We start from the raw sequence: 16,460 nt of genomic DNA on the forward strand, positions 1-16,460 counted from the left end.
CTTTGAGGATTTTAGGTCACCAATTTTTTAAAACTTGTTGAGGAATTCTATTACTTCTGTTTAATTTTGATGTAAGAAGTATGAACAAATGGTGCAAGCTGTGAAAAAAGTTTTAATAATACACCTTTCCTCCAAATAATCCTTGAGAACTTTTAATTCTTTATCATTTAATTTTAACATATAATACAAAATAAGATTTATAACAACAGTTTTATTTTACTATAACAATGAGGCTTTACTCAAATGAAGAAGTGACAGTTTTCAAAGACCAAATTGTATTAGCAACAACTGTTTTAAAGAAAATATACACAGATAGTGTATCCTATAACAAGGTTTTAAGAAATTGTTTTGTTTTATGTTTGAGAAATGTTTTCTGCTTGTATGAACTAAATTATCTTTAAAACAGTGGATTTTAATGATGCTTATTGCTTCATCTATTAAACTCCTATTTTAAGTACAAAGAACTGTGGGAAGACAGAATTTTGCTCTTGTGAAATTTATAATCTCTATGCTGAACAGATTAAATATCTCTTTTGCCTGTAATCTTTGCTCTGATTTTTGCTTTTATGTGTTCAGACTTTTAAGTAAGTTTGACTTTATTTTCATTTATTCAGACTTTTAAGTAAATTTGATGTCATTTAAAAAAAAATCACCTATTGGGGCTTCCGAGATGCTACCCTAGACTGTCTATAAGGAGCCCTTAGAAGGCCTTAGTCCAACCTTCTCAAGGCACAGACGAGGAAACCAAGTTCCAAAAAGTTTAACTGACTTGTTTGAGGCCACACAAATGGTAAAGATCAGTGTCAGATGCAGGATTTGAACCTCTGTGTCCTCTGATGAATGTTGTTTCAGGCACATGTACCACCTTGCCTATGTCTAAACCAGCTTCTTTAAAGAAGCCCAAGAAGGCGTGTGCCATTTCTCTAGGGAGTGAGGTTAAAGTAACATTAAAGGGATCGTGTGCTAGTATGTGCTCAGTGCTTTCTTCTATTCTATAGGCTAATGAAACACATAGATCTATGGTTTAGAGAACGCATTTTTTACTTTGTAAGTGTTTTATGGTCATGTCAAGTGACTTGGATCATTTTTATTATAGTTGGGTCTTTGTCTTCTGAGGATCATGATTTTGACCCTACTGCTGAAATGTTGGTGCATGACTATGATGACGAAAGAACTCTTGAAGAAGAAGAAATGATGGACGAGGGCAAAAATTTCAGTTCTGAAATTGAAGATTTAGAAAAGGTAAGAAAGATTATTTTGTGGTACAATTCAACATAAAGAAGGTTAAAAATGTTAACGAAGCTCATGTGGAGAGATATAAAGAATTTTTCCCAGTCATATCAGACATTGTTTAATAATCTTATATTCTACTATAATATTTTACATTTTTAGAGCAGAGTTGACAATTCCTACACTGTTAATTTTTTCCTCACACTACCTCTGTGAGGTAAGTATGGTGACTTATTATATAGCTATTTTACAGCTGAGGAAACCCAAGTCACAGTTCCGTAGTGACTTGATTAAGATCTTAAGTTAGTTATTTGCAGGTCGAATTAGAATGTAGGTCTCCCAGTCTAGTATTCATTCTAGAAGATCATGCTACCTTACTGAGCTCTAGTCCTGATTTTTTGCCAGATGACACACTGTATTTCACTTTTAAATATTTGATCAGCACAATAATCCCAAAAATCATGTTTTAAAAAACAGACATAGTAAAGTGTCCTGTTTTTCATTTTTTTCAAAATCAGTATAATGTTTGCCATAAGAGCAACTTTTAAAAATATCAATGAAATGGTTGGATAGGGGAATTATTTCCCCAGGGTGCTAGCTCCTGGGAGGCTTATCCACATTACTGAAATTTTTTTTATCAAATATTACAAATGAATAAGAGGTTCCATAAAGAACTGAATGTTATGTCATGTATCAATTTCACCTATGTCTAAATTAATAAGAGAAAAATGTGTAAATGGATAGGGAATACATTCATTTTCTGGAAGGTAATTTTACCTTGGTTTAAGAGGATCCATATGCCAAGGGTATTTTCTTTTTGAAAATTCTTTTTCACTTCAGTTCTTTATTTAATTCATCTTAGTATATTTGAGGGTTTCTGTGCATATACATGTATGTATATATGAATGAGGGCAAGGAGGAGAGAAGGTAGGACTATTGTTTTCCCCTTTGTAAATAGCTAGTAGGCATGACACTTGAGCCTGTTTTGGTATTTCATTGTCAGGCTTAAATGTCTAATATTATTCAAACTTGGTTGCTACATTGAGCACATAAAGCTCCACCTACCTAAAACTAGCCTCTTTCGTGGTATATTTGCCCCTCATATCAGAGTGAAGGTTATTCTCTTAGTCACATCCCTTACTAATAGCACTGATCGTACTCAGGATTTATGTAGCACCCTTCTCCTAGAATTCAAAGGACTTCGTGTGTTTTCATCATTTATCTTCCAGATAGCCCTCTGGCCTGAGGAGGCAGGATTATTACCCTCTAGAAATTCAGAGGCCTCTGTCCGTCTGAGGTCAGCTCTGGGCAGGGCAGAGAACCTCAGGTTCTGTCTCCTGTCCCACTGCACAGATGTAGTTCGGTGTGTTTAGTTCCTATATTTTATTGACAAATCTGAAGTTTGAGCAGATGTTTGAAGATACATACTCATTACTCATTTCCCATGAAAGCAAAGTAAGCTGGAAATTTGGGGTTATAACTATTAAGAAATGCTCTGATAGGAGAAGAAGGAAATTCTCTTTTGTTTATTCCCTACTGGAAAGCTGGGTAGAATGCGACACAGTATTTGGTGATGGAGTTGATGAGAGCAAATACTCAACTACCTGTTGAACTTCTTTACTGCAAATCAGCTTTGGACCTTGGTCAGGCTAGCTGCTCACTGTGTTTCAAAAGTATTTAGGTGCTTCTAGAAGTGTTGGTGAGCCACGGGATTAAGTAGCTCTGGCCCATGGCAGCAGAGCCATAGCATAAAGTTGAGAATCAGGTGGCCAGGGTCGCAATTGAAGTCTCACACAGTTAGAAATCAGCATGCTCTGCTTGACCTAAGGAGCAGCAGTCGGAGGGGCAAGGGGGAAAATATAAGTGTCTTTCACATGGTATCGGGCAATAACCTCCCAAATTTGACAGTCTGACCCGTAATATGTTGATTTCTGTCTTAGATATACTTATATACCGTTGAGGACAATCCATTCCTCCCAGACAGAAAATAATGGAGGCAAATTTCTTATATTTAAGTTTCAAGTCTTGAAATAGTGTGAAATCATTGAAATTTTATCAGAACTCTTTTCTGTGACTGAGTGTTTTTTCACAATGGCTCATTCTCGTTTTTCAGTGTTGTGTTACATAGATTTATAATCATGCTCTTCCTGCAGCTTTTCTTTAGAAGATTACAGTGGAGTTGGGGGTTTTTTTGGTCCAAAAATTTACATGTATAAATTGATATTAAATCTTGGAATGCTTAAGATAGGAAGTTAATACCCTAAATGTCAAAGCTCACCATTTTTTAAAACCAGGTCAACGATCCTCCTGTAGATTACACGAGGTAGTGGATAAAGCATTAAACTTGGAATCGGGAAGCTTGAAGTTTAAATCACATCTCTGTCCATGAGCGAAGACATCATTGATGTCTTCTGTCTGGGATGTCTTATTTGTTCTGTGCTTATGTAGGGAGTTTCCACACTGTTAGTTTAGGTTCCTAGGTGGGAAGGCAGTCTTATTTCTGCAGGGTCCACTTCAACAACTGGTTTGACCTATGTTTTAATGAACCTTTTACAAAGTTAAAGGAAAAAGTATTCATTTAAAGAGTTAAAGGAGAAAACCATTTTGAATAACAGAGTTCCCAGTATGTGCTAGATCGGGGATCCAAAGCAGTATAGGACATAATCTCTTAGCTTACAGTGTTAACTGTTCTATTTCCATTTAGCCATTCACAGAGCAGAACATGATGCCACCTCCATGATTTTCATTTTATTTGGAAATTCCCACTAATAAGTTATCTACTCTGCGCTGATATGCACTGATATGTACCGTGAGGTTCGTAGATCAAAAAACCCCAAACTCCAAGCCCATGGAGATATTTATCTTTCTGTGCCCAGTTGATTTTGGTCTCTCCCTGCTGGAGATTGGGGATAGCAGAAAGCAGATAGAGAGCTTTATTGGTTGGAGCTAAGGCAGACACACAGTGCCAGATCAGTAGGACTTTCTCAAACTTGGATATTTTCAAAGGATATTTGATTATGAAGAATTAGTGGGTTTTTATCAATAATTTTAAATAAAGATAAACAGACTAGATAATTCAAGAATCTGTCATTTCACTGGTATGGATACTTCCTTCATTAATTCGGATTGAAACCCCTCTATAATTAAATAGATGGTCTTTTAGGGTTGATTTGGATTAAAAAAACATCTCCCTGCTGCCTGTCTACTGGAAAAGTTTTAAATTTAGCTGGACTAGTCCTTTGACAATAGATAATTAGCAGGCCTTTGGTTAATGCCTCCCCCTCACTCTCCCAACCCCCAGCCCCTGGACCTTCTAGAACTTCATTAGGCACTTCCAAGCCACCATGAGCCATTGCAGTAGGACTTTCATGGGAGAAATAGAATAGTAGAGGTAGAGGCATAAAAATGATAAGAAAGCACTGTTTATACTTTGTTCAGTAGCTTTATACACGTGACATTCTTATAAGTTTGTTTTTATATTTTAGCATCAACAGTTTTATAACAGTGACATGTTTAATACATTTTTGACTATTCATGACCAATTCATTACTATTTGTCACTCTTTTTGAGTTCAGCATCATTTTAAGTGTCTTCTGTAGATAACAAGAAGCAGAAAAGTGTTATCAGGAACATTAATAGTCGAACCTCTTTATGGCTCTTGTAAAGGTTTGGTCAGAGAGGAGTTAAACCAACTAAACGCATACGTATTGCTTCAATGTTGTTCCTGTCATTTGAATACTCTTTCATTTTAAAGCATGAATTTAAAATGTTCTTAATTCTGCCATTAAAGTCTTTACGGGAGGTTTTCATTTTTAAAAATCTATATAATTGTTGAATTCAGCAGACAGATTCATTGAAGAAAAATTCTTCAAGCCTTTTTAAGATCAGTGAAAACCAGTAAATTACATAATTAGGAAATGGAACATTTAAAATTAAATTGGAGTTAATAAAATGCCTTAAAAAAAGGCATGTGAGGCCCTGGAATAGAAAACTTTATTAAAAATCTTTGGTTCTGCTACTGATTCACTGTGGATAAACTCATTTAGTTTTAAGTACCAAACTGCTTCAGCTCTAGACTGGTAAAATTTCTGTATTGAGTAACTGCCCAATAGATTAAAACAACTTTTCTCTCTCTGACTCTGTAGTGCTTAGCGGGTTTTTTAAGAATACCAGATTGTGCTGCATTTTAACCGTACCCACTCTAGATGCCTTTGATATGTCTGCTAGTCAGAAATCAGAATCCTTTCAATCTGTATCATGATTAGTTCTCAAAATGGACAGTATTCTTTAGATCATACGTACAAAAATACATAAGCCAATAAACACACTTTTCAGAATCACATATAGATTCTGACGCACAAAGACATGTATATTATTAAATCAGGTGGGTGAAATTTGTTTGGAATTTAGTCATAAATGTTGCCATCAATTACACACAAGTTAGTTAAAAGAGAATCTTAGTTTGAGGACTGGAAGGGACCCGAGAAGTAATCTAGTCCACCTTCCTCAATCTGCAGATGAGAGAACGAAGGGTCACTGAGGAAGTAACTTACCCAAGGTCACTCAGGCATAAACAGCAGCAACAAGATTAAGAGCCAAGTCCTCTGACTCTAAAATGAGAGCTTTTCCACTGTACTTTTCCTAACCCCTGGACGATGCATCTCTTTCTATGTTTGAGTTAAAATAGTAACTAAGGAAACAGAGCAAATACAAGTTCGGTTTGATGTGCCTTTAAAACTATTTAATGAAGAAACAACTGTCTACAATTAGGTAATAGTTTCAAAATGATTTCTAGTTGCAATAAAATAGGACAGCTTCAAAATAATTTAGATGAGTGTGGCTCAGTGCCTGAAGGATAGCAGCGACTGAGAGTGACATTGTCAGAATCAACGCTGATTTTTGTGACTTCAGACAAGTGACTTCCCTTTGCTGTACGTCAGTGCCATCTTGTTTCAAGGATGATAGTAAATTTATTTCAGTTCACATATTTGCTAAGCAACTCTCAGCATAGGACTCTGTGCTAGACACTCAAGATACAAAGAAGAGAAAGGACTGTTTTAAAAAAACTCACAGTCTAGTAGGGAAGAGCGATCCAAAGAGCTGATACTAATCAGGGGACAGTGAATGCAGAGAGAGAGAGAGCTATGGGGAGGGGTGAGTCATTGCCTTTGGGGGTTCTCTTGGGAGCTTTCATGAGGGAAAGGTGGCATGTAAGTTGGGCCTTGGGACAGATGGGGCAGATGCACAAGAAGCCGTGCACAGGATGGAGTGGAGGAACAGTGAGGTTGAGGCCAGCACTTTACATTATGAACCTGGGAAGGAGAATGGTGTGATGCGAGTCTGGGAAATAGTTTGTGTACGGACAATGGGGGCCTTTGAATGGAAGGACAGGCCTATGTTTTAGTGTAGAGACATTGAGAAGCCACTTGTTGGATTTTGAGCCAAGAGGTCCATCTGTGATCAGACCCTTGTAGTAGTAAGATTATTTTGGAAGGGATGTGAGGTGGGGGAGGGTCCTTCACGGGCAAAGGAAGCATGTAGAATTATGGTAGAATTGTTTAGTTACAAGTCATGAGCCTGAAGATACTTGCAGGGCTAGAATTGACAGGACTTAGAAATGGATTCTATATAGGGCTTAGGGAGAGAAGAGGGATTATGGCTGAGGAGAAGGGCGGACCAAAAGGGATGGGCAGGAAGAAATTGATGACGTGGGAGAAGCCAGTGTGCAGAGTCCAGAGGGACGGGAGGCACTGCGTATTCCACGAGACTAGAGTTTGTAAGAGCTATGCACAGGATTCAGAAATGGACCCAAAGAAGCTCAGCAGATTGAATAGTCACCAGGGGCTTTTACTAACCGTGAATATTCCCAAAACCCTTGACATTCAATCCAGCATGACCACATCTAGTTCTGAACTCGAGCCTTTGTACCATGCCTATTAATGCCGCTTAAGAGAGATGTTTGCTTGCTGACTTTTCCACTGGAATCTCGATTGGTAGAAAAGATGTGGCTCTCTGGGGGCCCAGGGCTGAGCATCGCTTCTCGAGGGCCTCCAGCCTGCACCTGTCCATCTCTACCGTTTATAACAGAATGTATATACCAGCCCACAGCTCGGCTTCACGTCTTTTGCTCTCATGGTGGTAGGTTAGTGTCTGGCCCTGACTGAGGCCCCACAGCGACACGGATCAGTGTTCTCATCAGGCTTCCCAAGAGCGTCATTCTTCAAGTCTGGCCAACGAGGTTATTAGTGTCCCATCTTCCTTCCAGAGGCCATACATGAGAAGATGTCTTGGACAGTGTTCTCTGTCACAGACTTCTCTCCATAAGCACGTCTTTCCTCAAATAGTTGCACAAACGTCTGCAGCATCTCCTCCTCTCCAATCCATTCTTTCCCTGTTTCCATTTAAGGTTATGAGTCTGACTGGGAGGATGATGGGGCTTTCGGCAGAACTATGGAAGTTAGGAGAGGGAAGATATTTGGAGGAAGGTAGTAATAAGTTAAGTTTTGAACACGTTGAGTTTAAGGAATGATGATGCATACAAGTGGAGAGTCTAGTTGGAAATGGGGGCCAGAAACCCCGGAGAGACGTTAGGACTGATGTGCAAGTACGGGAGAGGACCACGAACGGAGTATTGAAAGACTCTTACACTACTGTGACAGGAGAGAATACGCAAAGAGGACAAACAGAGAGGTAGGAGGAGTATTAGGAAGAGAGACTCAAGGTGGAGGGTCGAGTCAGCTTCAGTAGGTGATCGGAGAGAACTCTGCATCAGACAACTGTAGTTTCACATCAGTAACATGAAAATGTTTTCGTTCATATAATAGCCGAGCAAGATTTGTTAGTAAACTTTCAGCAGCATTTTTCAGCTGGACATTTTCTAATCAGAGAAATTCATATAATGCCAGTGACAATTAGGAGAAAATCTGAAGCGCTCTAAGCCAGTGGCACCTTAAGCAACTGTTCAATGGGAACTAACAAGAGTCATCTTTGAAGTGAAATATAAAATGACAGGCCTCCATACCAAAAACCACTAGTTGAGGAATTTCTTTTATTGCATTCTTCTCTGCAATAGTATATTGAACTCGTCAACTAAAACCACTGTAGCTTTATTGAAATTATAATACTTTCACCTCAACTGTAGTGAATGATTTTGTTCTTTTGATGCCCTCTAAATCACATAGTTTGTTTCTGTGATTTTTATCATGTGCTAAATAAATAGTAAAGATATTTTGTTCATTTGTGATTCAGTAGTGGACTGTCTTTGCAGAATCCATATGTGTTGTTTTTATTTTTGCTTTACAAGGAGGGAAATATGCCTTTGGAAGATTTGCTGGCATTCTATGGCTATGAATCGGCAATTCCAGGAATAGCAGGTTCCAGTGCAAATAGCTCCCCAAGTGAACTTGCAGATGAACTACCAGATATGACACTGGACAAGGTACGCTGACACTAGGTCTAGGTAGCATCATTTAAATTTCTTTAAAAATTGATGATCTTTGTCTCTTGGCTGTTTTTCATTTATATGGATATGATCCGTTCAGCTTCATTTGACTAGGTACTGTGTTAAGACACTGAAGCTACAAACAAAAGTAAAATGGCCCTTGTCCTCAAGGAACTTACATTCTAGTGTTGCTTATTATATAGTTGTTCATCTTAAATAAGAATGCATGTTCCTTGAGGGCAACGACTATTTCACTTTTGTCTTTGTATCCCTTAGCACCTGGCACAATACCTGCAACATAGTTGGTACTTCCTACTTGTTGATCGATGAATTTTTTTTTGGGTCACAAATAATTTATAGACAGTAATTATTTATACAATTCAACTTGAGCTTGTGAATTCACTCATGGCTTGGGCTTCATTATGATAGGTACAATGTAGCTAAGCTTAGATACATCTGTAATTGATGGTCTTAAAGAAACCCAAGTATGGTGATAACCGAAATGAACATGCCCTCTGGGAATACAACTTTTAACCCAGGTGAAGGGGTTTGGGCAAGTTAAAGATCCAGCGCATTCAGCTTTGGATCAGTGACATTCTTGCCCCAAAGTAGGAGATGTTGGTGTTCGCTCAGATTCAAGTGCCTCTTAGTGTTTCCAACAGGACACAGCCCCCCCCCCCCCCATAATAGCCACTGGCCTAAAATGTTCTTGATTTAGTTGCTTAGAAATAGGGGAGATGCTGCCTAGATTACCTTAGTGCACAAAGGACATTCTAAAGAGAGGCAGAAATAGCATCCCTCTTCTCAGTGTATCAAAATACAAGAACTGTCATCTGTATACAGAGGAAGAAAGAGGAAAAAGAATTCACACCCCAAGTTTCCTGGGTTATTTTTACCTCATTAATGAAGCTTTTAGTAATATTTATCATTTGAATTTGTCCTGTCCATTAATAAGGCTATTACTTCATAATTCTGTGTTTTTAAAGGTACAGATTACTTGTGTTGTGTTTATAAAGAAGTTAAAGTCTTAAATGGTACCATTGAAGTATTGAATTAAATACAGTTAAAGGTAATTGATAGGAACTCATCAGGTTTTTAATATCCAAAGGGGATTACAGTTGGGCCTCAGATATATGGGGTTGGCTAGCTATTTTCTGTAGTCTGATAAATCTTCAAACTACAGTATAAGGTAGAAGTCATGTCATGTGAAGATAAGGAATAAGGGCAACTCTTTTATTTCATGGGTTTTTAAAACATCTACATAGGAGGACCCCCCCCCCGCCCCCCCTTTTCAGTTCATAATCTTTTGGTGATTTTTGGCAATTTTCATTTCCTGTTTGTGTGTTAGGTATTGTTTCTAATGGAAGTCCATCTTAAAAATCAGTTTACTGCTTCAGGCTTACTTTCTGCATTTTCACCGATTCAGCAGAGTAAGAATACTGCCGTTCAGTTTTCATATAGTAAGTTGGTGAAATATTCAGGCTTCAGTTGAGATCATAGGTACAGTTCTAGGACCAAGACTGCAGGAGAATTTGTAATCCTCTTTTTTCAAAGCCTAGTTAGTTTCAAGCAATTCTTAATTTGTACAGAAGATGATGTTTTAAGAGGTGATTTTGAAAATTCTAATGACATTTGCTCCCTTCTAACTCTAGTCTGCCTTTTTCATGTAGGAGGAAATAGCAAAAGACCTCTTGTCTGGTGATGATGAAGAAACGCAGTCTTCTGCTGATGATCTAACACCATCAGTGACTTCACACGAAGCTACGGATTTCTTCCCTCGGCCTTTAAGATGTAGGAAAATGAATAATTATTGGTTAATTATAACTTTATTGCTGTAGGTTAATGATATTTTCTTGGGTTTCATAGCTTTACATTCAGAATATTCTTAAATGACTACTCAAATTCCATCCAAATGCTAGTGGTATAATTCAAATCTTTTATTTTTTTGTCATGGCATAGGAAAAATATGATGCCTTTTAAAATAAATAAATTAACCTAGTCTCGCTGTATTAGCTTTATGTTTCTGTCCTCAGACTCATCTGTTGCTATGGTAACTAGTCTTAGTTCAACCATGAAATTTCACAGAAGTTTTTTGTTGGTGCAGAAAAGCCCTCTTGCTACGTTGATTTTGAAAACCCTTCGATGTTCAAAAAGATATTTTTATTATTGTTGGCATTACAAGTTGGAGAAAATCAAAGCTCAAAAGCATTGACTAAGCCTTAGAATGGAAATGGCGCCAATATCCCTTATGTCTTTCCTCAGATAGAGTGTAAAATTATCTGGCTTGCCTTATATCAAAGTGTAAAAAATTAACTTGAGTTATCCAGCTGTTTTTGTAAAGAGTTAGAGATAACATTATTCTGAGGGGCATAACGGTGTTTCTAATAGTAGGTGTCTTCGTTTCTGGGTTATAATAAGCAGAATTTAGAGTGCTCTAAATTTTAAATAAATATCATTATGCAGGCTTAATTTTAATTTTACAAAAATATATACATAGTTGCACAGCATTAGGTTTCTATTGTTATAAGAACATAATGCTTTTTCTTGGCATGTTTAATGTCCTGTGTTAGTTAATATATAAAGGCATACTTTTAATTTACTAGAGTCAGAACATTTTGTGCTTTTGTGTTATTGTCCATGAGCTCCTTCTAAACTGATGAATTAACTTTCTTTCTCGTTTTTCTGGTATATGTAAAGCTAACACAACTTACGATGGTGATAAAGAATCAGAGGGTGAAGATGTTGAAGCAGATGCTGGTAATTCATCTGAAGATTTAAGGAAGGTAAATGGAATGACCAGTAATCCCCTCAGACCACTTATTCTAGAGTGCTTTTTTTAGCTAGTTTCTTTAAAAAAATAGAAATTTCTCTTTTTTGAACTGTGTGAAATTGTATTTCTTAAGTTAGTGATATTTATTTGGTAGTGAATATTTATTTTTAGCATAACACTAATCTCTTTTTTTCCTCCTCCCCTGTCTTTTAGGAAATAATGGTGGGTTTACAATATCAAGCCGAAATTCCACCCTATCTTGGAAAGTACATCGGTCATGAGAAGGGTAAGGCTCTGCATTTTGAAGGGGTTTTCTTGATTCACCCCTCTGAAGCTTTCTAGAGAGAAAGCGGCCCAAGTGCCACAGAAGTAGAACAAGCGATGCTAGGTAATCCGGTCAGTGGTATGTGGCTGTGTCGAGGTAGTTACAGAATGGCACGGGGGGGGGCGGGACATCAGGGACCATCCTGTCTGACCTTGCTGCCAGGAATTCCCTCTACGCGATTTCCCCCAATGCTCTCAGGACCTCTTGGGACCGTCCCGTTTCACTCTTGGAAATTTCTCATTCTTGAGAAGCTTTTCTTTGAACCAAGACTAGATTTGTCTGGACATTATGGAAAGTGTCCACCACATGGACCTCACGAAACCCTCAAAACCTGATTACCCCATAGAGTGTTGCCTTTCTGCCCGGGTGGAGCCACAAACGTCATTAGTACCACAGAAGTTCTCCACAGTCGCTCTCTGTTAGAAAATGGCCGGTTCGAATCATCTTCAGGTCATGAGAATGTTGTGGCTGTGGCCTTTCCATTGGATTCTGAGTCCTTGTGAAGGAAGAGACCCTTGCAAAGGAAAGAACGGGCAAATCTACTTGCTGCCCCATAATGGAGCCGGGAGCGGGTCCAGAGCAGGACGTTCAGCATAGTCCAGGGTTTCAAGGCCAGGCCAGGCCAGAATCACTGGAAGGAATAGAGAACATTTTGCCGGGGGAAGAGAAGACTTTGGGAAATGGCGAGTGAAGCAAAGAGGAATTGAATCACTGCTTTCAATATCTGAAAAGTTGTCCTGTAGAAGAAGACTTAGACTTCCTTTCTTTGACCACAAGAGGTAGAACTAAGCACTGAAAATGCAAACGTTTTCTTAGAGGCAGATTTCCATTTAAAAGTAAGAAAAATCTTCCTAACCCGGAGAATTATTCAAAAATGTTTCCCAGCTGAGAGTGAGTGTGGCAGGAGAGATTCCTTTTTAGGCATGGGTTAGCTTCCATGGCCTTTGTTGCTTCTCGTCCTGAGGGGCTTTACTTCTCATGGGGGTGGTCAGATCTTCCATTTAGACTTGCCAACAGCAGTTGAGTGCTTTTTGCTGACTGCCATCCTGCTGCTCAAGCATAAATGCTATAGCTGTTCCTTTTTCCTTTCTCTTGGAAGCCCAGTAGAGCTACTCCCAGACCAGTGCTAGTGCTGATCAATATGGAAGTTTTAACCTCGGTTTTTCTGGCCTGGGTGGGTTGATCTCTGCTTGGGCAGCATGGTAGCCCTCCCTCCCATCAGGGAAATTCGCCAAATTATTATACATGACCCAGTTCATTTTAGCCCTCGCATAGTTCAGAACATTTGGCAGAGGCCGTTTTCATCTTTGGAAGCCCACCATCTAGCATAGCACCTGCTAGGTACCCATCAGAATATGTACAGACTGCAGACTTGTTTTAAAAGTGGCAATACAAAGGGCCAGCTAGAGGGCTCAGTGGATTGAGAGCCAGGTCTAGAGATGGGAGGTCCTGGGTTCAAATCTGGCCTCAGACACTTCCCAGCTGTGTGACCCTGGGCAAGTCACTTCACCCCCATGGCCTAGTCTTTACTACTTTTCTGCCTTGGAGCCAATACACAGTATTGACTCTAAGGTGGAAGGTGAGAGTTTTTTTAAAAAGTGGCAACACAATAAGGGATGAATGATTTTAATTTTGGAGTAAGATCATGGGAAATAAAGATATATTTCTGTATCTTATTTAGTGCTATTTCCATGAGCTTGATTTGTTTTTCCCCTTTGAACTCGGGAAATCAAAAATAACACACCACTGAGCACAGGAGTCCGGAGGATAGAGAAGGAGGAGGAAAATCTTCCTTTTTCACCCTCGCTTCCAGACCCTGCCTGCTAGCCAGGATTACATTTAGATCAGTGGAGCATGACTGTCTTAGAGTCAGGATCTTCATCATCAGCCACTGGTGACGTGCTTTTCTTCTCCTGCTCCAACGTGGTTGAGGAAAGCTGCCTTGACAGAAGCTGCAGGGTGGCTTTTGTGTCAGACTCTAGCTGTTCTCGAGGGTCACAGGAGACTGACTTTCTGTCCAAAAGTCAGAAGTGACATTCCCCCAGCTTTCTTTGATTTCCTTGTTTTACCTTCATTCTCCGGGAGGCTGGACTTGCACGGAAAGCCATGCAGTTCATTCTACAAGCTGCATGTGAAAATCCGTCAACCTACTTTACTACCTGCTCACTTTGAAGTACTCTTAAGGGCGGTGATGATATCCTTTACGGCTGTGGTCTGACAGTTGTGTCAGGTCATTGCACTGGCTTTTCTTAGGGAGCTCTAACAAGAGTGAGACTTCAGCACATCTGAATTTCAACGAAGTTTTTAAGACTGGGGAAAACCTCAGGGAAGGAGAAATCTACTTTCCTTGAGTATTTAAACCCTGGTAGATTTATTAGCATCTGTGGGGTCTCTCATTTTCCCAGTGATTTCACAAGACACAAATTTCTAGGGAATTCAGCTGAGAATTTTCAATTTATTTGTATTCTATTATTGTATATTATAAGGGTTCCTATTGAGATTTTCATGAAGTCTGAGAGGTATTCCCCTCACTCTTGTAAGAAGATGAGAAACCTTTTGTGGTGTGTGAACATTGATTTGCCTGAGGAAATGAAGGTTCATGTTTTGGAACATTTTGCCGTATTAAGTAAAGTATTCCAGTTGCCTAACTGATCTGGGCCAATCCTCCCCCCCTTCGATTTAGGACCCTGGATATGGGGAGGCAGACTTTTACACATTAAAGACAAATAAGGCCAGTTAATGAAAAGGAAACACTAGGTCATCTGATTTCTAATTGGAGGAAAGATTGGGGACTTTCAACGTTGTGAGGGGAAATTCAGAAAAAGGTATCCCACTCTCCCCCTGTGTCTCTGAACAGAAACAATAACTGCTTTCAGAAAAGATGTGGGTTGTTTGAGGTGTAAAGTTTTAAGGAGACTCCTTATAGCAGTCTGAGTCTGGGCTGTGTTTCTGCTTAGGTTATAGACCTCTTAAGGAATAGATAGTCCAGCTTCTCCGTTAGGCAGGGCTAGGGTCAGACAGTGAAATGGTTTCTCCCACTCTCCATTGTTGAAAAAGGTTTCTTCACAAGACAGAAGTTAGCCGAGTCCCATGAAATAGACAGGGACTCGGCCTAGCGCCAGGCGTCTTCCTGGCGTTTCTCCTACCTCGCCCTCAGAACTCTCCAGAGTAGCCATTGGCAGGCCTCGCCTGATGGTGGAGAAAGCCTTTCCAGTGTGAGAGGAACTAGGTGACAGCCACCTCTGGTTCCATTTCCTATAAAGTAAGCTAAGGAGTAGTTTGTTTGCCTGTTTCCTCAGTGAATTCATTCTTTACAAACCCACTTTCTTTACAGTGTATGAAAATGAAGATCAATTACTGTGGACTCCTGATGTGGTTCTGGAGAGCAAAGTGAAAGAGTACCTTGTGGAGACCTCTTTAAGGACTGGAAATGAAAAACCAGTGGACAAGCCTTCTGAGGGCGCGCACACGAGGGATAACGAGCAGGCACGTATTTGGCGCTTTTCTGTTGGAATGCATCATGTCCCCCTAGGAAAGCAGCTGCTTTTGAGTAGTGCCTGTGCCCTGACCTGTGCATGATAGAGCCTTGGTTTCTCTCGGATTGGCCTTCTCCGAGAAAATGCTGTCTGCACGTTCAACATGCGATAGCTTTAAATAACTAGGAAGCTCCCAGAGTGCGCTTCCGGCTTCTTCCTTTCAAGCCGCGTTCGCAGCCCTCCCCACCGCGTCTTTTTATTTCGTTGTCACCAGCTAGAGGCAACACAAAGAGAAACCTTTACTCAGATTCACATATAAATTCCAAGCAATAAACTGGAAAGTTCTCACAACTGGCATGTTTCACATTTTAAGTAAATAGTTGGTGTTCCGTGAGACCTCAGCTGGTTGTGTCTTTGGCAGCCATGCTGCTATTTAGTGCTGCTTGTTATTTCTTCCTCGATCTGGAATATAAATAAATATGGGGAGCTACAGTTTTCGCCTTCCCTCGGGATGCAGAGGCTGGCACCATTAGCGCTCCTACTTAGACCTGGCCTTCATCCTTGGGGGAGGGAGGGATCTCTGAAGGAGTCCGTCACCATCAGAGCCACTGAGAGGAGCAGCCGTGATGCTCTCCCTGAAAAGGGCGGGAAGGAGATTGGTTGCATTTGGAAGAGCAAGAGTCCAGCTAACTCCACTTGCTTTCTCAGTTGCCTAAATTTGTCTGTAAAGCCGACATAGAGATGAAAGGACGGGGCAGAATTTGACAGAATAACTGCTGTAAAGAGATAGAAAGTTCAAGCTCATTTTCTTCAGTCTAATTTCCTTTGAAGTTAGTTTGAGCAAATGCTCAAATTTTTCTTAATTGCAGAGTTAAATAGAAATTTCATGTGATTGACATTCAGGTTTTTTTTTCCTCACTGGTTTAGGCACTATATGAACTTCTCAAATGCAATCACAACGTAAAGGAAGCCATTGAAAGATACTGCAGCAATGGAAAAGCATCACAAGGTAAAAAAAAGCCCTGAGAAAGAGATGATGGGAGGAGCAGAGACCCTTCCTAAGAGTTCATCGCTTATTCTTGGTCTCCCTAAACAATGTAGCTTAGATCCACTGAAAATTGTTTAATGGTTGATTCTCATCATTGATTTTTTCCTTTTAATTTTCATCTGTTCTTCATTTTTATTCACATCAGAAATTTTCAAAATAAAATTTTAATG

The 16,460-nt window shown here is 39.5% G+C and overlaps 1 protein-coding gene across 10 annotated transcripts in view; it reads left to right on the forward strand.

Moving 5' to 3' along the window:
- Positions 1-16,460, forward strand: part of MIER3 (MIER family member 3) — a 66,532-nt gene that overhangs the window by 39,674 nt on the left and 10,398 nt on the right. For all 10 annotated transcript variants that reach the window (XM_056824885.1, XM_007486345.3, XM_056824888.1 and 7 more), the window contains 7 exons: positions 1,097-1,242; positions 8,534-8,668; positions 10,342-10,462; positions 11,369-11,454; positions 11,655-11,727; positions 15,101-15,252; positions 16,170-16,251. In XM_056824885.1, the coding sequence (XP_056680863.1) occupies positions 1,097-1,242; positions 8,534-8,668; positions 10,342-10,462; positions 11,369-11,454; positions 11,655-11,727; positions 15,101-15,252; positions 16,170-16,251 (795 nt within the window). The remainder of the gene's footprint in view (positions 1-1,096; positions 1,243-8,533; positions 8,669-10,341; positions 10,463-11,368; positions 11,455-11,654; positions 11,728-15,100; positions 15,253-16,169; positions 16,252-16,460) is intronic.

Source organism: Monodelphis domestica, chromosome 3, assembly GCF_027887165.1.
Source record: "Monodelphis domestica isolate mMonDom1 chromosome 3, mMonDom1.pri, whole genome shotgun sequence".
In the NCBI taxonomy this organism is placed as follows: domain Eukaryota; kingdom Metazoa; phylum Chordata; class Mammalia; order Didelphimorphia; family Didelphidae; genus Monodelphis; species Monodelphis domestica.